We start from the raw sequence: 25,297 nt of genomic DNA, 5'->3' as shown, positions 1-25,297 counted from the left end.
ACCTATCCTAGACATCAGAATATAAAGTCCTTCCATTGTGGTCCTCCCATGTGACACACGTTCTGGGTCTGTGGGCGATCCTGGTAACATCCAGCTCCGGTTTACTGTAATACCACTTGTTCAACAGCTGGTCCATCTGCTCTTGTTTTGTTATCCCGTGGAGTTTCTCCTCTTCTTCGCTGTCGTAGTCATCACATGTTTCAGGCCAGCGTTTGATGAAGGGCGGGTGGGGAAGCCGGAGTATGGCGTCCTCCCTCATGTCTTCAAAGAACTGCACCACACATTTACGGGCAAAGTCTCGAGCGTGCAGGACACAGGTTTCATCAAAGAGTTTCTGCTCTACGTCCAGGTAGTTGCTCCAGTAGCGCGTCTGCAGGAAAGTTGCATGGTCATCGAAACAGGGTTTGATGAGGCGTCCCATTGCTCCCAGTACAATCAGGAAAAGGAGGATGGACCAGCCAACTGCCTAGACAAGGAAAGAAAGGTTATCCACACAAAGCTCATGAAAGCGTTCACTCTCTGGGTGTATTGACAGTGACAAGCCCACAACGGGGAGCAGTCAGAAGCACTAGTTGTTCCTGCTTTTACCACACATAGAGGTTGAGTATCAGTATACAAATGTCTAACAAAAGGCTGATCAGCTGACTAGTAATGCAACATTTTCTTCACAAATGACTCTGGCACTGCAGTCAGTATTTGGTTTATTTTCATTTGAAGAGAAATGTCTAATGGCCTCACCAGAGAAGAAGGATCTGTTTGCTTGTGTTTGTGTGTGTGTGTATGTGTGTGTGTGTGTGCGTGTGTGGTGTGTGCGTGTGTGGTGTTACTTGTGAATAGCAGCGGACATAACGAGAGACGGCTTTGCGGAATGAGCTGTTCCTGAAGATGATATCTTCCTTGCAGGGCACTTTAGCCATGATTCTGATGATATCCAGTCCTGTGTTGTTTGGCAAACCTGAGGAAAACCACAGCATTTGAATCTCATTATTTCAGCTGTATGGGCTGAAATATGGGAAATGGAAAGCAGGACACTGGTTTGAAAATATGTACCTGTGAAGAGTGTAGGGTCCACACTCACACTGAAGGCACAGATGAAGATCTTTCCATCCAGCAATGTGACCAGGATCCACACCATTGGTGCCAACATGGCCCTCTGGAGCATAGCAGAGAACAGGTATCTACAGGGACACATGGACCAACATTCATACATATATTGACCTTTGCCACATATCGCCACTGCTGCCAAAATTGATTCACTAATAAAACTTTGAGCAAATATATTTATCAGTCAGTTAATCTTCTAAACACAGATTTTCTTAAACATCACTGAATTCTTCAGGAAAAAAACAAGTAAGAAAAAAAATAGTACTTACTTCACCACAGCAGGGTTTTTAGATCTATTCCCTGTGGGTCTCATCCATTCATCCATCATGACACCCGTATGTCGATTGACCAGAACCCCCAAGAAGAACAGGATGATGGGCGGCACTATCATCACTCCAAGGGAATAAAGTTTGTTATATTGAGGAAGACATGGGCAGTTGAAGTCGAAGCTGGTGTACAGCTTGACGCTGACCAAGGCCAGGAGGATACAGATGCCATTAGAGATGGATTCAGAATTAGACTGAAAGTATTGCAGCACTAACTTCATACGCTCCATAGTTTAAATTCAAGTCGCAACAGCAAAGTGATAGAATGGCGATCGTCCCAGAAAGCTGCTTAAATGTCAGATTCTGAACAATCCACACCACGAAGGTAACCAGTAATCCAAGTAATTCAAATCTCAGGCTTGTGAGGAGAGGTGAGATAATACGTGCCAGTGATCCAGAGAAAAGCTTAGAATATACAAATCCATGCTGCCAGGGGACAGAGGAGAAAGTGGCCACGCCCTGACTCTGTTTTTGAAGCTCTCTTGTCAAAAGGTTTCTCTAGTATTTCCTGGTACAGCTTTTAGTCCAGCCTCAGTCTGAAATGAAACCATAGAGTAGGTTACTGCTTTTGTTTTTTCACTCCAATCTAATGTGGATTGATCGACAAAACAATTTGAGCAGTTTATTTGTAGCGTCTTTACAAGTGGCTGGCCTAACTGGAAATAACTGAGCAGGTGCAATTTTACATAAATGTTCTATCTTCATTTGCCTGTAAAGGACTGAATTTAACTACTATTGACTTTGAAGTCAATGCTTACTGTCATGAACTCAGTTGATTTTCATTTTCAGAACTTAACCCTGGACTACTGAAGCATGTGCAAGCAAATAAGATGTGAGATTTAAGTTTATTGAGACCCATGAAATGACAACATGTGTCCTATCCCTGTATAGAAATGCTGTGATCACAATATTGACTTGTCTTAAAATGGAGAGCAAGAGAATTATTCAGAACAAAATGTACTATGTTTTTATCTGGCACAGGCATTGGCTTTTAGCATTTATGGCATTTTCTGAAGAAAGGTATTAAGAAGTATGAAGGGCCTGAAGGAAATATGAATGTATTGTAAAAGGGAATAGCTGAACACTGAGGCATGTTAGTGGCCATTTTGAGGTGATTGGTAGACGTTTGGAACTTTTAGCTGTTCATTTACAAAGCTGTACTTTGTACTTCTGTGCTCAGTCTACTGCGCTACACTCCCGTCCAGACAGGGGCGGTAATGCGCCAATTAGCTGCCATGTCAACTGTCTAAAATCAAAACGAAGAAGAATTGTATATTTCTTCGCTGTGCAGTTGGCGCGCTGATTCAAAACAAGCAAAATGGAGCTCATATCGGCGTTGCGCTTTTTGAAGATAAACGAAGTTTCTGAGGGTAATATTGCACGTTTTATATTCGTAGATAGAAACACAAAGGTCATTATTGAATGACGGAAAGAACAACTTTTTATTGTAAATCTGTCTTTTGTCAGGTACGGTTTGTTGCTGCCGTAGTTCGCCGTAAACGTTAACAACTAGCTAACACCCCAGCCTGTCAAATAAACTAAACTCAAGATATAAACATAAGACAAAGTGATATTTTTTGTTGGTTAACTTAATGCGACCTACTGCGAACTACTTCAAAGCCAAGAAACATTAAACTGACACACCTATGACACACTATGAAATGTTAGTCTGAAGACACAAACAGTGCCAGCTGACGGTCGGATTGTTTTGTTTGTGTTCTTTGTACCCACAAACCGTCCCACTGCTTTTGATTTCCTACATAAAATTAGTCATGAGATACGATGTTGTGTTGGCACTTAAGATGGGTTTAATTTGACGTGAGTGTGATGTTTTTACAGCATGGGTTGACGAAGTCTGGGAGTTAGAATTCACAGAGAGCAAACCTCTGCCTGGAGACATAGAAGAGGAGCTTACAGCCAGCGGAGAGAAAGCTTTCAGAAAACTGTACCAGTGTTTACTGCCCCATGCTGTGCAACAAGACCCGCCGGCAGACAACAATGATAACTCACAGGTAAAATCGTGCAAAACTACTAGTGCAGACATCCAAACCCTGCAGTCATCACTAAAAAACATAGCTCTTTTCTGGTAGCAGCATTGATCCCTTTTTATCTCCCATGTTATACTGCAGAGTATCTGGGCACTACTGGGAGAGAACGGTGTGTCTATCAAGTCGCTTGTGGCCGTGCTTTCCTCCTTCGTGTTGGCAGGAAAGGCCAAAGCGGCCGGTGTTCCGCAGAGGGTGAGCAGCCTGAACACCGCCTCCATCTACCTGCTGCTGCTGGGCATCCCAGGTAAAGTACCACACTGTGCTCGGACACACACACAGATTGTTATTTTTCCAATCCGATCACTATCAGTTCCGATGGTTTCTAACGTGTCTTGTAATGTTTGTTTTTGTATCTACACAAGCAAAAATGTGTCTCAATTCAAATCATTGCACCATTGCCTGAGTTTGTATATTCCATTGTGTGTGTGAGTGTGTACAGAATATATGAGATAAGTGTAGTGACATGTATTGTGTGATGTTGCCTCCAGGAGCCATTGCCAACAAGGTTTTCCATGAGGTTCTGATGGACACGTGTTCAGACATGGTTTCTCACTGCTGGCCTCAGGACTCCGACAAGAAGCGCAAAAAGGAAGGAATGAAAAGCTCCCAAGCTGAGGGCAAACGCTCCAAACCACACCGCAAAGATGATCAAGAGGTCTGTTACCCCAAATTACTTGAACCAACAACCCCACTGACCCCATGACTTAATGAAAAATCATAAAGGAGAGTGTGTAGAAATAATGTTGTTGTCTGTTCTTATGACCATCAGATGGAAGTGGAGGAGGAAGAGGAGGAGGGAGAGGAGGTCCATTTCTCTGGCCAGGACCTGGTGAAGCTCAGGGATTCCGTGCATCTACTTGTTCAAAGCCTCCTCCGACTCCTCCAGAAGTTTCCACTCAAAGACAAACCGCAGTGCGCCACCAACTGCACTCAGGTAACTAAAGACATCTTCACCTCACCCGGCAGGTTTACAAGCCACTTCCTTTCATATTGACAATTGTTACATGATTTCCCTACAGATCTTCATTAAGCTGATTTACTTTGAACCAGTCACTGGAGAACTAATGTTCGGCACTGTACAGTGAGTGTGAAAACTTTGTATTCTCTTGCTGGCTCTTATTGAAGCATGTAGCTGGATTGTGGGAGGAAAGAGCTAATGGTCGTGTGGTTCCTTCACAGGGATATTTCTAAGATGAAGAGTCTTCCTGACATGGCTTTCTATGGGCTAAGACTGCTCTGCTCGCCAAAACATGGAGATCAAAAAGAGGTTGGATCCTAACCCCCTACACTCTGAATATAACTGAGCATGAATCAAATCTAACTTGTTTAACTGTTTAACTGGAACACGAGGTCACAGTGGAGAGATGACTTTAATGATGTCCGTGTGTTTGTCCTCCAGTCCTTACGAAGGGTTTTTCACCGGCTTCTCTATGTGATCCTGATGATGAGTAAACGCAACAGAACGAAGCCAGCCCTCCTCGTACCCAGCCAGGCCGTCCTCAAAGCCCGCGACCATGCCGTCCATTTTGTTTGGTAAGCAGTCTTGTTAGTTTCAAGCAGTACTTGTATAGATATTACATTACATTACATTACATTACGATCATTTGGCGGACGCTTTTATCCAAAGCGACTTACATTACATTATATTACCACCCTTCGCAGAGGGGGGAGCACTTGAGGGTTCGGTGCCTTGCTCAGGGGCACCTCGGCAGGGACTCGAACGGCAACCCTCCGGTTCTTAAGCGGAAGCTCCACCCACTCGACTACTGCCTATTAAACTGAACATTTTTCATTGACATATTGCTGTGGTTGTGATTCCAGTCACATTGTGTGTGAGATGCAGGAGCTGGCGCTGCCTCTCCTCCAAGTCCTCCTGCAGCACATCTGCCTCCAGGTGAATCCTCCACAAAACCCTCAAGCACTCAGCCTGACACAATGGGACAATTATGCAATTATGTCATCTTAAATATCACAGAACATGATTCAAAATCTTTATGTGAATATAATATAGTTATGAAGTAAATACCATCAACCCTCGTATTGGGGGAATTGTTTCTTCACTTGCAAGTTAATATCTGAAGCCTGATGTTTTGATGTTTTTGCTGTTTGATGTTCAGATGGTGGAGAAGAACGAGTTTCGAACCCATGGAGCCCAGGCTGTGGGGATCCTGACGTCTGAGATGACCAGTATTGACTTTGCCTGCTTCATAAAATGGCTGTTAATCTTCTCCAATCACTCAAAGGTGACGTGATGACAACACTGAGAGACACTGATAACCTTACTTAGCCTCCACAATCCCACAACGTTCCAATATGAACTCTGTCTTGGGGCTTTCCGTAGATGGCGTGTCGGCTGTTTTCCGTGGATGTGGTGATGGTTCTGTTGGAGCAGCCAGAGAGGAAGCTGGAGGACTGTGAGGACCCGGAGCTTTCACACCTCCTTTCGCACAAGTTCCTGATCCAGAACCTGCTGTTCGCCCGGCGGATGGATGAATCGCCCACGGTTCAAGGCCACGCCCTGTCTTGCCTGGCTCAGTGTCTGGAGCTGCCATCCCTCAACGCCACCCGGGCCGTCCACGACCTTTTCTCGGCCTGTAAGTAAAACATCATTGGCCCCTGTAGGGATCTTGGTCCTTTTGCTTCTGGATGTAGCAGCAGACACTTGGTAGGCATGTAGATGAACAAGCCAAGACATCAGTAGGAGTTTAGGTTGAGGTCAGGGACTGGTTTTGGTCTTCAGCATCAAACAGTTATCAAAGGGGAACAGAGGAGTTAATTACTGCTTTGATTTTGTGATCAACTCTTGATGATGAACTGAACCAATTTCTTTGAAGACTTTCCACTAAAGTTACCTGTCCATTCTTTATCAGCTGGAATCCAGACCGTGTTGGAGGCTGAATGCACAGAAGGTACCACCTTATGTCTTAAATGATCTATATGTAGAGTGTGAAATATATTAATACATATTTCATATATTAATATATATAAATAATATTAATACATCACACATTATTTAATACCCAACCTGCTGTAGCCCAGATTTGTTTGAATGGTTGTATATGTTGTATCGCGTGTGTTTTAGGACACCTCAGCGCCCAGCAGACTCAGAAAACCTACCGCACTCTGCCATTTAGAACTGTGGACATCAGCAGCAGTGATGACCTGGGCAGTGAAGGTGAGCCCAGCTAACGTTGAAGTCATGTGTAGTGTATAGAACTTGCAAATTTAAGAAAGGCACAATGACTGATCATAGCTTTGTACTCGTGTTTTTCTCTTTATTGAAATTTTTATTGCTGAACAGCCAAGGAAAACATGGCTCTTCTTCTACGCCGTGTCAGTGACCCAAAGACAAATGTGAGGAAATCAGCGCTACAGGTAACTAAAACTCAGCTACTTCAAGATTTAACTGTAGGATTCAAACTAACTCTACTAACTGACAGAACTCCCAGATGACCTTTTACTTCTGATCTCTGCCCCTCTGCTCCAGGCCTTAATGGGACTGCTGAGGCATGGTGTGATCCCTATGAGCTGGGAGTACCTGACAGTTCTGTCGGAGCGGACCAGAGACCCCGCCGTGTCCGTGAAGAAGAAAGCCCTGCAGTGTTTGGGGGATCTGCTCGCTGTGAGTTCTTCCATCACCAAATCCAGTAGATGCTCAACATCCCGTCAGATTTCCCCTACTCGATACTTCAATGCTGGAATAGTTAGTTAGTTAATAGAAAAGTACAGAATCTCTCTTGGAGCAGAGATCTGCTGATGAGATTTTGATCTGTTTCCCAAATGTCCATCATGTTTGTGTTGGTTTGCAGCTCCATTCATGTGTTGTATAAAAGTCCAACATCTGGAACGAGTCTCGCTGATGTCCTGCAGTAAACACATTTTTCTGTACCGCGTCTCACATCGCCAGGCTAAACCGATGTGCAGTGTGGCACAGAAGGCGTGGCTTCATGGGGTGGTGCCAGCTGTAATGGACTCTGAGAGCTCTGTCCAGGAGAAGGCCTTAGAGGCTTTGGAACAGGTCCTGCTCAAACCGGTCAAACCTTTCTCCCCTGGCTTCCATGTGGACACCGAACAGAGGCTGACCTGGGACCTGCTGGCCGTCTTCTGCCACGAATGCCAGAATCTCAGGTTGAACCAGTTTTATCACTCCAAAGCTCGTCTTTACTGATTCAGGTCGCGTTATTGTTTGTAACTAACCGATTCCTCACGTTGCTCTTCTTCTTGACTAGCCGGTATTTTAGCCGGGCCTTCACCATTTGGTCCAAACAGAATAAGTTCACGGCAGCATTTATCTCCAGCCTGATCACACACACTGAGGCCGATCATTCTGCTAGTGCCTGGCTGCTTCTCTCCGAGGTTGTCGCTTCATCTCCAAAACTGTCCTACACCAAAATCCTGGATGCCTGGGACGACATGATCAGGTCAGAGACGTGTGCAATGGTTATCTTCAAACATCTAGATTTCATTGAATTAAGGCCGTTTGAGTATTTAACCGAGGCTTGATTGGCAATCCAGAGCAACTTTTGTTAATAATAAATAGTCTACACAATTTTTGTCTACAGCTCAAAGGACATGAATGTGAAGACCTGCTGTCAAATCTTAAGTGTGATGGGAGACATCGCGGCACACTTGAACAATGAGACAAAGGAGAGGATCATTGGTAAGCAGAGGTGACAATGGAGGAAAAGCACTGATGATAGCTGAGATCATTTGCTTCTGATTGATTTGTGTTTACTGCCACCTTAATACAGCTGTGTATCTCTCCATTTCTGTCCCTTCTTGCCATCTGTTTTTCTCTCTCACTCCCACGAAGTTGATCTGATGTCGTTGTTGAGGAGGTTTACATTGTCACTGGAAGAGATCACCGCTGCTGTGACGACTCTCTTTCAATTGGGCCGCAGTGAGGACATTAAGCAGACTCAGGTTGGAGCTGTCGCCTTTCTTCCACATGAGCAAGAAGCTCCCTCATTTGATGAACTCTTAACCATGACCAGTTTCAGTGTTAAAATGTGCCTTTTTGTGTTATTGTTGTATTCGTAGGCTTTCATGAACGAGCATTGTGGTGAATTGTTGACAATCTCTGAGTCCTTCTTATCCACCATCATCCTCAGTGAAAACGGCACCCAGAACCTTGATGAGGAGCTCATGGTGAGAACTATAATACATCAGAGGTTTTTCCTTTATGTCCCTGCATGATGCTAACAGTCTAGCTTACCATGCCGGGGTAAAGGTGAGTTTTGAGTTCTAATGTTGCGTCATCTCATATAACGCAAAATGTGCCCTCTTCCAGGTGAAACACCTTCACACTCTGGGTGTTGTGTCACTCCACTGTCCTACCAGGGTGAGCAAGAAGACGATACAAGTGGTGGAATGTGTCCTCCCCTCACGTGCAGACAAACAGACAGGTAGTGGAGAGTCATGATGACAGGATAATCCAAATCATGAATATAGTACTGATTTTCATTTCAACAATAAAAAAAACAACAGTGCTCTCTTTTCACCGACACCAACAACAAAAAGGCAAATGTTAAAGGCTAAATGTTGTTAACGTGTACCTTTTAATGTTGTTTGTTAGACTACATGGAGAACCTGCCAGCCTCGCAGCCTCTGTCACAGTTCAAAGCAAACTCTCTGCCTCCCAGTGCCAGAGCCCATGGAGTCATCACTCTAGGTAAGATGTCTCTGATCTTTGACTGTTTTTCCGTTATGTGTAGGAGTTTGGGAAAGGATTTGTTTGAGTGACCTTTTGGAAATATGAATGAAAGACAACCAGTGTTGATCATGTCCTCCAAGCTTTAATCACGGCCATATTGAGTACAAGTTTCCTCTTTGTTTGGTTCAGGTAAACTGTGTCTGCAGCATGAGGATTTGGCCAGAAAGTACCTGCCAGTGTTTGCGCGGGAGCTGGAGGTCGGCACAGAGGTCGCTGTGCGCAACAACATGGTGGTAGTCATGTGTGATCTGTGTGTTCGATACACCAACATGGTGGATCATTACATCCCCAACATCTCAGCCTGCCTCTGTGACAATGAAGCGGTCATCAGGGAGCAGACCCTCATCATGCTGACTAACCTGCTACAGGTTTGAACTGAGATTTGATTCAGCCCAGCTTGGCAGAAGTTATATTTAATAAAATTACAAGGTTCTTACAGGAAGGGCAACCAGAATGTGTAGAAAGTGATATAAATGTGTTTCCCAGGGCAACAGTACGACCCTGAGAGACTTCCAGCTGGGTTTTTTTCAGGGTCCATCTAAAGGCTTTCTTCTTTTTCCAGGAGGAGTATGTGAAATGGAAAGGCACCCTATTCTTTCGCTTCATGGTGGCACTGGTCGACCCAGCCCCAGCAGTCGCCAGGTAAATTACGCTGCACTGTTCGTATCAGGAGAATACAGTCGATGGATTATAAGAAATAAACTAAAGGCAGCCATATCAAAATGTTTAGGATTCCTAAAGCTGGTAACTCCCGCTACTCCTGGTTGGACATGATGATTTGTTCTTGCTTCTTGTTCCAGTTTGTGTGAATACTGCCTGGTCCACCTGCTGCTGAAGAAGAACCCAGAGATGTTCAGTCAGCACTTCATCGAGTGCATATTCTTCTTCAACTCCTACGATAAACACAAATCCTACAACAAGTTCCCTCAGACTGAGAAGTAGGAGATATTCTATTTGTGATGATAATTGACACTTGTTTCAATATTAGCTCTTTTTTTCTAACCTGTGTGCCTTCATATTATTTAACTCAGTGGAAGCTGCAGACAAGTTCTAGATCCTTTTATAAAACAAGGGATTATCTGTAATGTTTGTTTTATTTTTGTCTAATCATTGATTGATCTATTTCTTAATCCAGAGAAGCGGTTGGGTTTTCATTGAAAGGAGCCCGGTACCGTGAGAAGCGTTTCCGTGTCTATCGCTTCCTTCTGGAGCATTTTACAGACGCCCAGCGCTTCAACATAACCAACAAGATCAACCAGACAGTCTTGGGTGAGCAGTCAAATTCAGATTCTGGTATCACAGTCTCAAACTCAAGCCTCAGGAAAAAACGTACCTGCATAACATCCCCTAAAATCTCCTACTTTTTCCTTTCCCAGCATGCTTTGCAGATGAGGAGTTGCCTCTAGATGGAGATGGCGCTGACATTCTGGCGGAGACCTTCAAAGTCTTGAGTCTGAAGGAGATGAAGCTGCAAGCCATATCTTCTCCAGCAGGAGGCGCTGCGGGGGAGGAAGCGGAAGACGATAACGTGGCCAACATGGCCAAAGCAGTCCTGCGGGTGGCACAGAAGAAGGTGGTGTCACAGGTAAGGGAAGAGTCGGCACTGGTCTGTACACACAGTTTAACTTCAACGATACTGTATGTTGAGATTACAAATAAGTGGCAGCAGGGACTTCCTTATACAGTACAACATTTAAATTTGACATATATAGGTGCATCTGTCCACTATGTGTTGTATCTCTTCTTTTCATCCTCCTCCTTTCATTCGCAGGTCCAGAAGAAGGCGTTCATAGAGAACACGGTTCCCATTGTCATCGGTCTAAAGAGTCTGCTGGAGCAGAAGCGCTCTCCTGTTCTCAGAGACCTCATGGCCTACCTCCAGGTATGACCACGGTGACTGGATGCCTGGATGAGTTTGTTAAGCAATGATGTAATTGATGTTGAGGCAGATTTGAATACTGATGTCATTAAGAGCATCTTTGTATAAACTCCAAACTTGTTACCTCGGGGCCCCGTGATCAAGAGCCCAGTGTGATTAGTCTTCAATTTTATGATGTGCATGTTGTGGCGCTGTCGTCCCCGTCAGGTGACAATGCAGGACTATCGCAACGAAGTGAAGGAGTTTTTCTCTGGAGATGAGCAGCTAGCGGCCGAGCTGGAGTTTGCTCTGCAAACGGCTGAGAAGGAGCGAGAGATGGAGGCGCAGATGAACATCTGCAGTCTGGGAGGAGACGCAAAAACACCCACCATACCGGTCAGAACACACGATCCAAGGGGAACATTTACATGCCACACAAACATCGACTAAAACTGAGACACAGACGTTGATTGAAAAATGAGCAACTGATGATGTCATGGTCATTTTGGTTCCTTTGCAGGCTTCGGTCAAGGCTTCGGTCCAGGCTTCGGTCCAGGCTTCGACTGGCCCAGCGAGGATTTTGTCACCATTCACCTTTGCCTCACCACAGCTACCACGTCCCAACAGCCTCTCAGGTGGACAGAAACAAACTGACAGGTGGGTGTTTTATGGTGCAGCAGGTACTTCAGGTGCTGATGCTGGATTTCTGATCGACAACCAACTTTGCTTTGAACATATTGCCAGTCTCTAATCTCAGACTTCTGATTGTTATGGTGACTGTTTTGCCTTTATGTCACAAAATAAGTTACACAAGACAAATTGCTATTGTTGTCGTCAAAGCTGTCATCAAATCCCAAATCATCTGCAAACTTTGTGTGTCTGTGTCTTCCCTGTAACGTGCATGTCTTGTCCAGGCTGCAGGAACGGCGCAAGTCGGCACCTCTTGAAAAAACCGGTAGGAAATCTGACTAAGTTAAAAAATATACTTTTAACTAACTTTTCAAAAGCACAGCAGTACAGTGGTGACCGAGGAGTCATGTAACAGAGAGTGTGTGTTGAGATAGAAATCTGCCCAACTGTCTGCAAATCCACATTATTTAAATGCTCATGAAAATCTTTGTTTCGTTCAATAGTTTTTTAAAACAATCCTATTCATTGATGGAACAGCTACCTGAGTGTATTTTGTGTTGTGTTTGTCTCCAGTGATCCCTAAAGGGGCTACAAACCGAGCCATCAGTACACCAAAAGGTATGGACCACATCACACCACAGCACATCCTACATCCCTGATGAAAGCATGAATCAGGACACTTTATCTATTATAAATAAGGCACATAACTGAATGTACTGTGCTGAAAACTGGATTCTGATTGTCCGACACGTCCTTGTGCATGATCGTGAACATCCATTCCTATATCAGTATCTTGGCTCTTGCAGTATAGCAGGTCTGCCTGCCAAAGGAAAAACAAAGCCTTATATGGAATACATTTTTTATTAGAAAAGACATTTATAACAAAATATATATTAGATCACCAGTCACCGTCTTTACGACTCTTACTAATGTAGGTGTTTTATTGTTACCTTATGGAATGTAAGTATTGCATCTCTCACCCTCAAATATCCATTTTCATCCTGTAAACCAGGCGTTGATGTCAACCTGACATTCGATGAAGGACTGAGTGCAATCTACTGCGACCAATCAGCCAGTAAGCAGCTCTGACGGTTGTATGTTTCAACAACCTCACTAAAGTTACCTAATAAACTTGTCCCTCCTTGTAGATCCATCTGGGGAGATGACCGTCCTTCATGTGAACTCGCGGGAACAGCAGTAAGTTATTGTCATGGTTGTTTTGGATAAAAAATGATTGTAATGTTTTTGTTACCAGTCTAGTTTCTTTTTCCGCTCTCGTTTAATCTATGAAGTCTTCTTGTGCTTTCGTAACACTGTGCGCCTTCACAGTCCAGCGTGTGATGTTTGTATTTCAGAACTCCTGCACTGCGGCAGTGGAACGTCCAGTCTCCTCTCCGACGGAAGAAATGAACAACTAGACTAGTTGTTGTTGAAAACGATAAGAGTGTATATTCATTTATGGCAAAACAATTCTAAACAAATGGAGGTCTGACATCAAACGGGGAAGGAGCCACAGAGCAAGCTTGGACTGAAATACACCAGTAAGAGTAATGTTTGCCAACCAAGATACAGACACCCACACACACACACACCTACCTATCCTAGACATCCGAATATAAAGTCCTTCCACTGTGGTCCTGCCATGTGACACAGGTCCTGGGTCTGTGGGCGATCCTGGTTACATCTAGTTCAGGTTTACTGTAGTACCACTTGTCCAACAGCTGGTCCACCTGCTCTTGCTTGGTTACCCCGTGGAGCTTCTCGTCTATTAAATGTGCGTAGTCGTCTTCATAGTCGTCATCGTTGGGTATGAAGTAGGGCGGGTGGGGAAGCTGGAGTATGGCGTCCTCCCTCATGCCCTCGAAGAACTGCACCACACATTTACGGGCAAAGTCTCGCGCGTGCATGATACAGGTTTCATCAAAGAGTTTCTGCTCCACGTCCAGGTAGTTGCTCCAGTAGCGCGTTTGTAGGGAGTTGGCATGGTTGTCGAAACAGGGTTTGATGAGGCGTCCCATCGCTCCCAGTACAATCAGGAAAAGAAGGATGGACCAGCCGATTGCCTAGACAAGGACAGAAAAGTTACTCACACAAAGCTCATGAAAGGTGGCATAGAGGTCAGTGAAAGAATTGCCACTGTGGGTGTGTTGTTTGTCCATGTGTCGCTTATACAGAATTGCTTGGCTCATCTTTGTCTCTCCTGCTTGCAAACATTTAAGAAAACAACTCAAAGGTAGTACAGTAGTCTCTCTTGTTTGTCTCAATAGTGAAATGAACATGACAGTGGATTTATGGAAACGTTATTCACTGTGGGTGTATTACCAGTGACCATTGTGTCACACAAGTGTCTCCATTATATTCTTAAATTAACTATTAATGTGTGTGGCGGAATATCACAGCCGTGGTTATTTGTTACTTTGTTATTGAGAAATATGGCCCAGCTTGTCTTACTGCAGCCGATGTGGTGGATACAACAATGCTAATAAAGTCTCCTCACAGAACTCACAACAGCATGGGAGTTGTCGATGTATCCAAATATTGCAGGACATTTACATTGTCCTTCCATTACATTGTCTGCAAAACACATGCAAATTCTGCCACAGCGACTCCTGGTTTCTCCCAACAACTCACTTCCAAACACGAATCATGTTTGTGCCTCAAGACCTTTCTAAGGATAATGTCTTCCCATAGCAGCGTAGTTTGGGAGGAAATATAGACAATGGAAGGTCCATACTAGGGAAGAAGTGTGTGTGTGTGTACTTGTGAATAGCAGCGAACGTAACGAGAGACGGCTTTGCGGAATGAGCTGTCCTTGAAGATGCTATCTTCCTTGCAGGGCACTTTAGCCATGATTCTGATGATATCCAGTCCTGTGTCGTTTGGTAACCCTGAGGAAAACCCACACTGTTTAAGGGGCCATTGACTGAAATATGGGAAATGGAAAAGATAACTGATTGTGATTGATAATTATTGATAATGATTTACATGTACCTGTGAAGAGTGTAGGGTCCACACTCACACTGAAGGCACAGATGAAGATCTTTCCATCCATCAATGTGACCAGGATCCACACCATTGGTGCCAACATGGCCCTCTGGAGCATAGCAGAGAACAGGTATCTACAGGGACACATGGGGGGGGGGGGTCCAACATTTGTAAACAAATGCCATGCGCTTGCAAACTGTTTTGTTATTGGTCAGCTTTGACCAGGAAGTGACCCCCTGAAGTGGAAAAAGTTTCCTTAGCCCGGGCAACATCACAAACACAATGGAAAATGAAGCATCAGTACCATGTGGACATAATTGATTTGCTTGCTATTGTCTCTGTGCTTTCACAATGTTAGATGCATCAACAATACATTCATTTTAAAGGAACATCAAGGCTACAAATCTAAAACAATGTGTTGATGCACCAAGTCACCACAAGATAAACTCTGATGGAGGCACATATTCTTTTAAGAGTTCTCTTCTGATGACGCATCAGGTAAGATTGGTTATATATTATATATAATATTTATGATCCTATACACATTATCAAACAACTAAAAGAACTATGTTGGACTTACTTGACCACAGCAGGGTTTTTAGTTCTATTCCCAAGGGGTCTCGTCCACTCATCCATCATAATGCCTGTATGTCGATTGACCAGAACCCCCAAGAAGAACAGGATGATGGGTGGCACTATCATCACTCCAAGGGAATAAAGTTTGTTAAACTGAGGAAGACATGGGCAGTTGAAGTCGAAGCTGGTGTACAGCTTGACGCTGACCAAGGCAAGAATGATGCAGATACCATTAGAGATGGATTCAGAATTGGACTGAAAGTATTGCAGCACTAACTTCATACGCTCCATAGTTTAAATTCAGGTGATGATCAAGTCGCAACAGCAAAGTGATAGAATGGTGATCGTCCCAGAAAGCTGCTTAAATACCAGATTCTGAACTATCCACGCTGCCAAAGTCACTAATTTGTCCAGAACAAAATGCATAAAATCCAGTTTAGCAGTCTTGGCCGTGTGAGGAGAGGTAAGAAGTCCAAAGGATCCAGACTAAAGGCTTAGAATATACAAATCCATGCAGCCAGAGGACAGAGGAGGGAAGCCACACCCTGCATCTGTTTTAGAAGCTCTCACGTCAAAGGTTTATGCAGTATGTCTTGGTGCAGCTTGACAGTAGAGGTTGTATACCTGAAGTTAGTGTGTTAGCTGTGTTATTAGCTTTATTATGAGCTCTGAGAGTAGTGTAGTTGATGTGGAGGCCTTTCTCTCGCCAGTATAAGAACACAAATCTGACTAAAACTGTTTTGTGCCATATCTATTCAAATGAAAACGATCAAACTCAAATTGATGTAACTTAATCTCAGTAATGGCCATCAAATCCCTTATGGATGAAACTCTTACTACCATGCAGTACAACAGGGCTAGAAGGTTTCAACCAATACAGTAAAAGATAACAAAAGCAGTGTATCAGGTTGATAAACAGTATTTTAATGATATTTTTACAGCAAGTCCTTCTGCTGTGCCAGTAGTATTGTAGTTTGGGGACAACATTCCCTCAAGAGGATTAAAAGAAGCTCCATGTGTAACCAGAGCGTTGACATGTGCAGACTCAACGTGTTCTCAGGTCAGCTTGACCTCTGTTGACTCTTCAGCTTCCATCACTCTGAAGACTCCTACCTTCTCCTGCTTCAAGCTCTTCTTCTCTTTGCCTAAAAGAAACCATCAAAACTTAGATGATTATTTCAGAGGTCAAACTGATATACAGATCATCACACTACAATGAAAAAGCAAAACAAAACCTAGCTGAAGTGTGAGGAGAGAAGAGTGAGACATCTATGCTATGACGTGTCGAAGTGCAAGTTAAATTCTTATTCATAACCCAGGTGTGTGTTTGATAGGATGTCAGTCCAACTTACTTAGAAGGTCGCTGCGATCCAGTAGGGTCTCCAGGTCCTTATCACTGATCACTTTGCCCTTTGACCCCTTCACCTCCCTGAGAGAGCAAACATATTTTGGTTATGGGTTTCTTCCCCAACACTGACCCGAAGTTTGGCACTGTCCTGTCAGCAATGCATCTCGATATTATTGATTGATTTAAGCACAAGTTCTTACTTCTCTTTGCCTCTGCAATGGAGCATCTCCATCAGCTCCTCCAGATTAATGCAGCTTTTAGTCTGGTTCAGTTCTGACTTGGATCCTTTAAACTTGTCTGTGCAAGGAGGGTGTAAAATAAGATCAACTTTTATCAGAGAGAGTAACAGTTAAACATCTGAGTGTCACTTTTGAGAGACAGTTTGGGAACAAGAATCCTCCAAATGAAAGACACTCACTCCTGTGGATAACCATCTGCTCCAGCTTCCTCTTTGCAGAGGCCCTCTCCAGGATCTTCTCATCAATCGTATTGGCAGTGACCAGGCGGTACACCACCACTGGTTTGGTTTGTCCAATGCGATGGCAGCGGTCCTGAGCCTGCAGGTCTGGCTGGGGGTTCTGAGGGGGGAGGAGGGGGGGATGATCAAACCTTCAGCCATGCTGTGATGACAGATTAAATAGATTTTCTAGATGGATAAACATTATCTGCAACAGCACTGTGCACCCACCCAGTCACTATCAAAGATGATGACTGTGTCAGCAGCTGTCAAGTTGATCCCAAGTCCTCCTGCTCTGGTGGACAACAGGAAGAGGAACACTTCTGGATCGTTGTTAAACTTTGTTATCTGGAATAAGAAACATCATTTGTAAATGTAAACACGGCCATCAGAGTCTGCTGCATGTTGTTAATCTTTGCGTTATGTTTTGGCCTGCGTATTGAGTACAGCGTTTGACCTGCACGCACATTTTCATCCCTGTCAGCGTAGGACATGCTGCCGTCCAGTCGGCTGTACTCGAACCCACGCAGGTAGCAGAAATCCATCAGGATATCCAAGATGGACGTCATCTGGCTGAAGATCAGAACCTGGACAGACCACGAGACGGTCTATTAAACCTCACGAAATACAGCACAGGAAGGAAAAAGTCTAACCCGATCTTGTGCTGTACCTTATGTCCCCTGGCTTTCAGTGCAGGCAGCAGTCTGTCAAGTATGAGGAACTTCCCTGAGCACTGCACCAGCTGCTCATCGATCTGTAGGGGGCAGCAAAACATACAGTGTTAAGACTGAGGAGCAAAGAGACATTCCGAGAACAAATGAGACAGAATCAAGCTATAAGCCCTGTTTACTGTTATTATGTTTAGTGTTATTAGCCATTATCTATTATCCCTGCTACCTTGAACTCCTGAGTGCCAGGCACCAGCGGGTATTCCACCAGGTAGGGGTGGTTGCAGCATCTCTTGAGCAGCATGAATATGTTCTGCAGCTTGAGGTTGATCTGAGCGTCCAGTGGGATCTTGACATCAACCACTGAAGAGTGAGAGGAGGGGCTGAGGAAGAGGAGGGAAAAACAAAGCATTAGAGGGTCACATCCACTTCTCGTTGTCATCGTCTCAGCAAACTGCGACGAGGAGGTGATACCTCTGGTCTAATTGCTTCTGGACCACCTCCAGATATTTCTCCAGGTCTTCTGGAGTGTCTCCATCTCCTTCAGTGTAGTTCACTTGGTTACGGGTGCGGCGCTTTGGCCTGCCGCTTGACGTCATCTCCACTGGAGCATCCGCCTAAATCAAGGAGAAAACAATGTCAAATTGTCGATCTCTTACAAACGGAGTGGCTGTGGGTGAGTTTGGCTTTACCTCCTCCTTGTTGAGCATCTTGGCGATGGTTTTGTTGGCCACAGCCTTGTACAAGGCTTCCTGTTTGGCAGTCAGCGGCGCATAAACTATGATTTCTTTCTTCGGTGGAATATCCAGTGTCACGTCCGACTTCAACCGTCTCAGTAGAAACGGAGTGAGGATCTGAAACGCAAACAGACAGAAACTTTCTACACAATTCTCCAATTCTGGCTGCTTATCAATTTAATGTTACTACTGATTCCATGATGGGACTTTTGGAATGACTGACCTGGTGCAACATGCCCAGGACGTTCTGCTCACGCTCAGAAGCCACATTCTCCCCATCGACACAGAGTTTGCCGATATCAAACCACGACTCAAAGCTACGGAGCAAAGACAGCAACACGTTAGGACACAGAAGTGCTTTGTGATTGCATACAGAAATGCCTACAGATGGCGTCGTACCTCTTGAGGTCATCGAAGACGTCTGGGAGGAGGAAGTTGAGGAGGGACCAAAGCTCGGCCAGATTGTTCTGCAACGGCGTGCCGCTCAGCAGCAGTTTGTTGTCGGTGGGCAGCATCTTCAGTTCGCGCACCAGCCGGCAGTTCATATTTTTAATCCTATGGCCTTCGTCCACGATGAGATACTTCCACTGGAAGCGCTGGACAACGAGAGAGACACAGCATGGATACTTCTACATTCATAAGTTGCAGAACTTCACAAAATATACGGATTCAGCACTTCTTCCCGACAGAAGTTGGTGGTCCTGTGATCACTGAGCAGTGCAGGGTCAAAGCCTCCCTCTGAGCTCATAGTCATACCTGAAAGACTTTCCTGTCAATCATGGCGATCTCAAAGGAGGTCACGACCACGGGACACATGCTGAGGGGGCCCTGTGGCTTGCGCATCTGCTTCAGCAACTTAGCCCTTTCTGCTTGGGGTCCATGGTAAAGCAGCACTGCAACCTGGGATGAAACCAACGAAGGACATGTGACAGCAGGTACGAGTGCAGGACTGAACAACGGCAGACATTAAGCTTCTATTACAGCGGCTGTGTGCAGGCTGAAACAGGCTTAGACAGCACTGATGAATAGGCTCCCTGTAGAATGATACTTTGATCTGCAAAGGCTTTTGTGTTACTCCTCGTTCCATTTAACCCAGTGAGTCTCTGCTCTCTTACATCTGGTGTGAAGCGCTTGAATTCACTGATCCAGTTAGACAGAGTGGAGAGAGGCGCCACCACCAGGAAGGGACCCATCACATTTTTTTCGATCATCATGGCGATGTGGGCGATGCACTGAATGGTCTTTCCAAGTCCCATCTCATCAGCCAGGATCCCATTGATCCCATTCTCCCACAGCATCTGACAATAGGAGAGACCAACTCAGGCTGCTGCTTCATGAATGATGATCTGCCTTCACGAGCCCCATGTGGGTGGAGGCCTACTCACCCTCAGCCACTCAATGCCCTCGATTTGGTACCACCTCATGACCCCCCCGGTGAGGAGGCTGGGCTGCTGGGCAGGGACCGGCTCTCCGTTCACCTTCCTGTGCGGATCCAGAAGGTGCTTGGCGTTGTCCCGCACCACCTCCGACAGGCGATCCTTGATGTCCTGGTTGGAGTCGCTCATCTTCTCGATGTCCTCGGCTTCTAGCTTCCTCTGGGCTGGCGAAGGATCCTAACAGCACATGTGTTCTTATTACATACTGCAGGTTCTAAAAATGCTTTTCCTTCGTCCAATACCAATGAGAGATGTCCCAACTCAGACTGGATTCGTTATTCAACATAAATCTTTACCTCTTCCTCCACTTTTGCTTTCTTAGCCTTCGACATGATTTCCTATGGGCATAAATGTGAAAGAGAACACGTGAGTGACTCGGGAGACCAATATGCAAAAATGCACAAACATCAGAGCAGATCTTACCTCTTTAGACATGACATCTGCAATTTTGTAGTCTTCTTCCCGTCGACGCTTCTTTTTATCTACGAAACGGAGCGTACAAAAGTGAATACAGAGTCATTTTTTGGAATTGTGGAGGTTTGATTTTGGTCAACTAAGGAGCGACCTGCTCACCTTTCTCAGGTACCGGGCTTTTTGTGTTCTGCATTACAAAAAAAAGGAGAATAATGGTTAAAGGGCTGATATTATGAGCATAATGATGACTGAGAATGTCAAGTGGAAAAAAAAAAAGTTCCTACCTTCTTGACTTTCTTTCCAAGTTTATCTTTCTTGACTTTCTCCTGAAACGGATGGCAGAATAAGACAAAATGGCGATGGCTGTCAATGGTAATGTTGAGACGCAGTGCTGAAGAGTGAATTCTGAGGCCGATCACGAGTGCAGTTATGAGTTTGACGTTCTGTGTCTGGGTCTTACCTCGTTCTGTTGTTGTTCCATTTTTGTCAGCAGGAACTTGGAGTAGATGTTGCTCTTCTGCAGCAAATGCTGGAGTCTCTTGAAGCGCAGCTCGTGAGAATCCTTTTCCCATGATTCCCGTGCCTTGTGGTGAGAAATGCAAAGTTCCGGAATTGATATGCGAGACAAAGTTTGACATGAAGTTTGAAGATGTGAGTCACTACATTGATAAGCAACCTACCTTTTCCATCATCTCCTTTTCTTTCTTCTCCCCTTGCTCCATCAGCTGCTTTTCTTCATCCTCCATTTCCTTTGTGATGACCACTTCAGACGTGGCATTCTCAGCTTTCACGGTGACATCTTCAAAGAAACAGCACAGGATGGAGAAGTGAGTCAACAACTTTAAATGGTTGCAATTGTTTACAGACTTTCTTGGGGAGATTCAGTTGGAAAAGGGAAATTCCAAGACTTGAGACAACAAACATGAGAAACTTGATGAAGTAATAATTTACTTTCAATTGCTATTTGTGTTACCGTAGTGTTACTTACCATTTGCAGCTCTGGTCTCCATGGCCGTGCCCAGTGGCTCCTCGGACTCATCCGGTTTGGGGCAATGCGGGGAAGCACTTCGGGTCTCTTGCTTTATGCTGTCAGTATAAACAGGAGATGAAAAGAAGACAGGATGTAGTTTATCTTACAAACTTAAAGCAGATGCTGAATAGGACTGGCTGCATGGCCGGAAGTTTGTGGAGCGTTACACTGATATATCATTGTTAATGATTTAACTCCTTTGTCCCGTTTACAGCAACAGCAAAGGGTTAAATTCCTAAAAAAACGAAATTGACTTTATTAACTTTGCTGCTTTGCCAATATTACAGTATAAATGACATGCTACTGTAATGGGGTTTATCTGATTATCTAGAGATGGCATTTGCAACAGTGTGACGTAATGTGACAATGAAACACACGACCATGAAAAAACAAGTTAAATTAGAAAACAATTCTCGTTATAATGTGACAAATATATTATGTCGGGCAATAACATATTAAAGAAAAAACTGAGTACGTTGCTCTGACATCGCTGCGATATGGGATGGAAAGAAAAACCGACAACCGATCAACAAAAATTGTTTGTTTCGCATGAAAACTGTATCAAAGAGTTCAGGTGCTGCAGTTCCTACCTTTGCTAGCTGATGCCAACGTTGACCGAGGTAACGAAAAGTTTCAAGACAATAGGCAGATAGTGTGGAAATATTTAAAAGCCCCGAAACTAGACATAGAAAGAGAAGGAGTTAACTTACCTGCTCATAGTTGTGACAAAGGTTTTTTCAATAACACGCTAGTTGGTCTTAAAGTTATGGCTGCTCTTGTTAAGTGTGCGCGCAGAAATCACATTACTGACTGACTATGATCTGAAATTCTCTTTGCATAACTAGACGTGTTTCCGTCACCTAAAATTAAACATTGACATCCGGCTACGGCTTTCAAAATAAGAGATTTTAGGTAAATGTTCAGTTATTTGCGCGAGATTTCAGCATATTGAATTTTGTTTTGAAGGTTAAAGCAATTCACTTTCGTAATCTTCTTCGTAACTTGACGTGCAGAATTGTGGGACGGGCTCGCGTTTTCGCGCCACATAGGACGAGACCACTGCTTATGAAATAGGGGTGTGTTCGATTTTCGATTGGAGGTATTGTATCATTTCAGAGAAGAAAGGTATGTGAGAATACAAACCACAACGATACAGGACAGGTAATGTAAAACTGCGTATTAATTCGGATGAAATTCAATATGTATTCACCCAAGTGAGTAAAAATTTACTTTGAGAACCTTGGAATGTACCTGTGAATGAAATTATGTACCAAACCCACTCTGGTCGGTTTCCCGCGAATGTTTTGGGGGCAGGAAAAGGAGAACTGAGAGGTCCTTCCTGTGCTGTGTAACTGCGAATACAATGACAACACAACGACAACAATATTGAAGATAGGGCTGATTGTTCTTTTATTTTATCAAAGAATACCAATAAATAACAACATTACATACGTGTGCTTAAATTTGGAGTTCTTTAAATGGTCCCAGCTTAGTCATGGACATTTCACAGACCCAAGTGAGGAAACTCACAGGTGTTACTATGGTAACCGAGTCATTTAGGTGTACCGTGATCATGATAATGTGCAGGCAGGGGAGTGTTGGGGTTGTAGAGTGAGAGATTGTGTTTGGGATTAGGCATGTGTGCAGCAGCCTGGAGGAGATTAGTGCTGTAGTAGTAGAGCAGTTCCTCATCCTCACTGTGCTGTTGTGATATGGAATCTTCCGCACGCCGTTTCTCCGTTTGGCTGAACTGATTTACACCTACACACATCACCCACACATCTCACACACACACACACACACACACACACACACACACACACACACACACACACACGGAGATACAGTAGATTCATGGAAAATGGCCGAAGTCCCACAAATCGTCAAAATTGGTGTTTCGTTGAAGATGCTGCCTAACAACAGCGCGGTATTCTTCAAATCCGACGGCGCCCGGTTCGGACAGACTCGGACCATCAAGCTGCTGACCGGCTCCAAATACAGGGTCGAGGTGGTCGTTAAGCCAGGAGCGGTAGAGGCCACGTAGGTAGACGCTTGTTGCACGCATGGACTGTCTCTAGCAAAGAAATCGGCATCGGTCATTTCATACGTCTTTAAATATGCAGAGATCTGACTGTTAGATGGTTTTGTTTGTTTAATTGTTTTGAAATGAAAGCGTTCAGAGGTGAGCTGAGGAAAATGCAAGTCCTTATTTCAGGTTACATTCAGGTTCTATCAGAATTTAAAACAGTGTGTTACGAGAAGCGGTGAACACGACGGGCAAACGAGTTTTCTGTTTTATGGTTAAAACAATGGCCTTACTGGCACCCCTTTCTCTCTTGGCAATAGTTGATACCTCAACCAATGGCATTTCCAAGTTTTAAAACGTTGATATTGGACTTTACGAGGAGTCCTTGAAGGCATCGTAAAACCAATTTGTTGCAAAATAAATCCACCGCAGATTAGGAGTGCTACGTGTGCATGTGTTATTTACATTTCAGTTTTGATTTTGTGCTTCACAGATTCTTTTAGTGTTGTATTTGTGTTATTTTTTTAGTTTCAGTTGTAATATTCCTTCCAGCTGTAATCATAATCCATCATAATGTTACATAATACCAATTAAAATAACAAATATAATATTACCTTGTGTCCCTTTTGAGACAATATCAACACTGAGAGTGTGACCAGACTCCGTCTCTGTCTCCAGGTCAATGAGTGTGGCTGGGGTGACCTTCCCACTGGAGCAGCAGTCTAAAGACCCACAGTCAGCACTGTACACTGGCCAGTATGACACAGAAGGGCTGGCACACACCAAGAGTGGGGAGAGGCAGCCTGTTCAAATCAGCATCCAGGTATGAAAACAGTGCACCCATGAGGAGGAAGCAGGAGGAAAGAGGAAACAACAATTTTGTTTTCTATCTGGGGAGTTACAAAACAGAAACACATAAGACATTTTCCCACGAGAAAGTATGTTTGGTGAATTTGTGTGTTGTGCTGAATATTCATATGAAGTTCTGGCAGAAGTTTACAGTACACAGTATACTGAACACATTTATTCCTCACATCCATCATCATTTGATCTGAGTCTAATGTTCATCTACATATACAGTATTATAAGGGTGTATGTAACCATCTGTCTGATTCACATTAGGAGGTGTTTGTGATACGTGTGTCAGCAAGAGAGAGAGAGATGTGCATGTATCCATCTGTCCAGTCTTTATGCTTATCCTTCATTTCACCTATATACTGTACCTGCACATGTTCACATATAGTTTATTATGTAAATGTATGCATGTAAATGTACTGTCTGTACTGTTTGTGTGTGTGTGTGTGTGTGTGTGTGTGTGTGTGTGTGCATATGTAGGTTTATTCCCATCTGTAATCACCATCAGTTCCTTGAATCCATGTTGAGCTGCTGTGTATTTGCTCTGCTCTAGTTCACAGAGGTGGGCCTGTTTGAAAGAGTGTGGCAGGTGAAATTCTATAACTACAACAAAAGAGACCACTGCCAGTGGGGAAACAGCTTCAACAGCATCGAGTACGAGTGCAAACCCAACGACACGCGTACACTCATGTGGGTCAACAAAGAGATGTTTGTCTGATTGATGGACTGCCATCTGAGCACTAATAAAGTAAAAACCAACATAATTTGCAGCCAAATGAGATCATGTGTGAAAAAACGGTGCTTGTACAGATTTATGTATTTGTGTTTGTGTATTTTGGGTCTGTCACTGTTTTTCACATGTAATGAGATCCAGCAATTCCAGATGTTCAAGTCCGCTCTATTCATTCCTCTCAAATAGCTGCTGGTGCATCTGTTGATCCACTCTTCCCATTCAAGTTAGCCTGAGACACTGCCTGCAGCCCTGTGGCGTTTTGGTTGGATACATTATTTTCGTAGTAACATTGTCTATACACTATAATGCAGTATTTCTAATATGAATTTGGTGGTTGAAGTTACTTATACCCC

At 44.1% G+C, this 25,297-nt stretch overlaps 5 protein-coding genes across 5 annotated transcripts; 2 read left to right on the top strand and 3 right to left on the bottom strand.

The window, feature by feature from the left end:
• Positions 1-7: 7 nt before the first annotated feature.
• LOC143015380 (calcium homeostasis modulator protein 3-like) lies at positions 8-1,660 on the bottom strand. The gene is made up of 4 exons (XM_076169344.1): positions 1,374-1,660; positions 1,051-1,178; positions 828-955; positions 8-466 (listed from the first exon to the last, which is right to left on the bottom strand). Exons 1-4 carry the CDS (start codon positions 1,658-1,660, stop codon positions 8-10), a joined length of 1,002 nt encoding a protein of 333 aa, XP_076025459.1.
• A 1,060-nt stretch (positions 1,661-2,720) lies between these two features.
• ncapd3 (non-SMC condensin II complex, subunit D3) lies at positions 2,721-13,169 on the top strand. Its single transcript, XM_076169229.1, has 35 exons — positions 2,721-2,800; positions 3,270-3,442; positions 3,560-3,722; positions 3,967-4,133; positions 4,248-4,412; positions 4,498-4,559; positions 4,658-4,745; positions 4,878-5,011; positions 5,300-5,372; positions 5,596-5,721; positions 5,820-6,072; positions 6,349-6,387; positions 6,561-6,653; positions 6,780-6,853; positions 6,966-7,100; positions 7,386-7,606; positions 7,708-7,899; positions 8,041-8,138; positions 8,292-8,401; positions 8,519-8,626; positions 8,769-8,883; positions 9,054-9,149; positions 9,321-9,559; positions 9,754-9,833; positions 9,992-10,129; positions 10,327-10,460; positions 10,568-10,776; positions 10,963-11,073; positions 11,278-11,445; positions 11,570-11,706; positions 11,964-12,004; positions 12,253-12,297; positions 12,692-12,754; positions 12,828-12,876; positions 13,035-13,169. The coding sequence occupies exons 1-35, from the start codon at positions 2,749-2,751 to the stop codon at positions 13,087-13,089; spliced, it is 4,206 nt and encodes a 1,401-aa protein (XP_076025344.1). The 5' UTR covers positions 2,721-2,748; the 3' UTR covers positions 13,090-13,169.
• A 111-nt stretch (positions 13,170-13,280) lies between these two features.
• On the bottom strand, positions 13,281-15,531 carry LOC143015296 (calcium homeostasis modulator protein 3-like). Its single transcript, XM_076169230.1, has 4 exons — positions 15,245-15,531; positions 14,671-14,798; positions 14,440-14,567; positions 13,281-13,742 (listed from the first exon to the last, which is right to left on the bottom strand). Exons 1-4 carry the CDS (start codon positions 15,529-15,531, stop codon positions 13,281-13,283), a joined length of 1,005 nt encoding a protein of 334 aa, XP_076025345.1.
• A 619-nt stretch (positions 15,532-16,150) lies between these two features.
• On the bottom strand, positions 16,151-22,183 carry hells (helicase, lymphoid specific). The gene is made up of 23 exons (XM_076169231.1): positions 22,041-22,183; positions 21,289-21,386; positions 20,981-21,099; positions 20,761-20,883; positions 20,585-20,626; positions 20,460-20,487; positions 20,310-20,368; positions 20,183-20,224; positions 19,836-20,063; positions 19,566-19,748; positions 19,207-19,350; positions 18,850-19,046; positions 18,674-18,767; positions 18,406-18,567; positions 18,188-18,330; positions 17,943-18,096; positions 17,716-17,799; positions 17,513-17,632; positions 17,277-17,393; positions 17,007-17,166; positions 16,789-16,885; positions 16,593-16,669; positions 16,151-16,385 (listed from the first exon to the last, which is right to left on the bottom strand). Exons 1-23 carry the CDS (start codon positions 22,046-22,048, stop codon positions 16,297-16,299), a joined length of 2,568 nt encoding a protein of 855 aa, XP_076025346.1. The 5' UTR covers positions 22,049-22,183; the 3' UTR covers positions 16,151-16,296.
• An 865-nt stretch (positions 22,184-23,048) lies between these two features.
• On the top strand, positions 23,049-24,992 carry cnrip1b (cannabinoid receptor interacting protein 1b). Its single transcript, XM_076169324.1, has 3 exons — positions 23,049-23,370; positions 24,035-24,179; positions 24,765-24,992. Exons 1-3 carry the CDS (start codon positions 23,192-23,194, stop codon positions 24,927-24,929), a joined length of 489 nt encoding a protein of 162 aa, XP_076025439.1. The 5' UTR covers positions 23,049-23,191; the 3' UTR covers positions 24,930-24,992.
• Positions 24,993-25,297: the final 305 nt, after the last annotated feature.

The sequence above is a fragment of the Genypterus blacodes genome, unplaced genomic scaffold (assembly GCF_046128005.1).
Source record: "Genypterus blacodes isolate CSIRO-AG114 ecotype Tasmania unplaced genomic scaffold, CSIRO-AGI_Gbla_v1 ptg000195l_1, whole genome shotgun sequence".
Lineage (NCBI taxonomy): Eukaryota > Metazoa > Chordata > Actinopteri > Ophidiiformes > Ophidiidae > Genypterus > Genypterus blacodes.
Note: the sequence above shows the minus strand (reverse complement) of the source record. Positions and strands in the feature narration are given on the sequence as shown.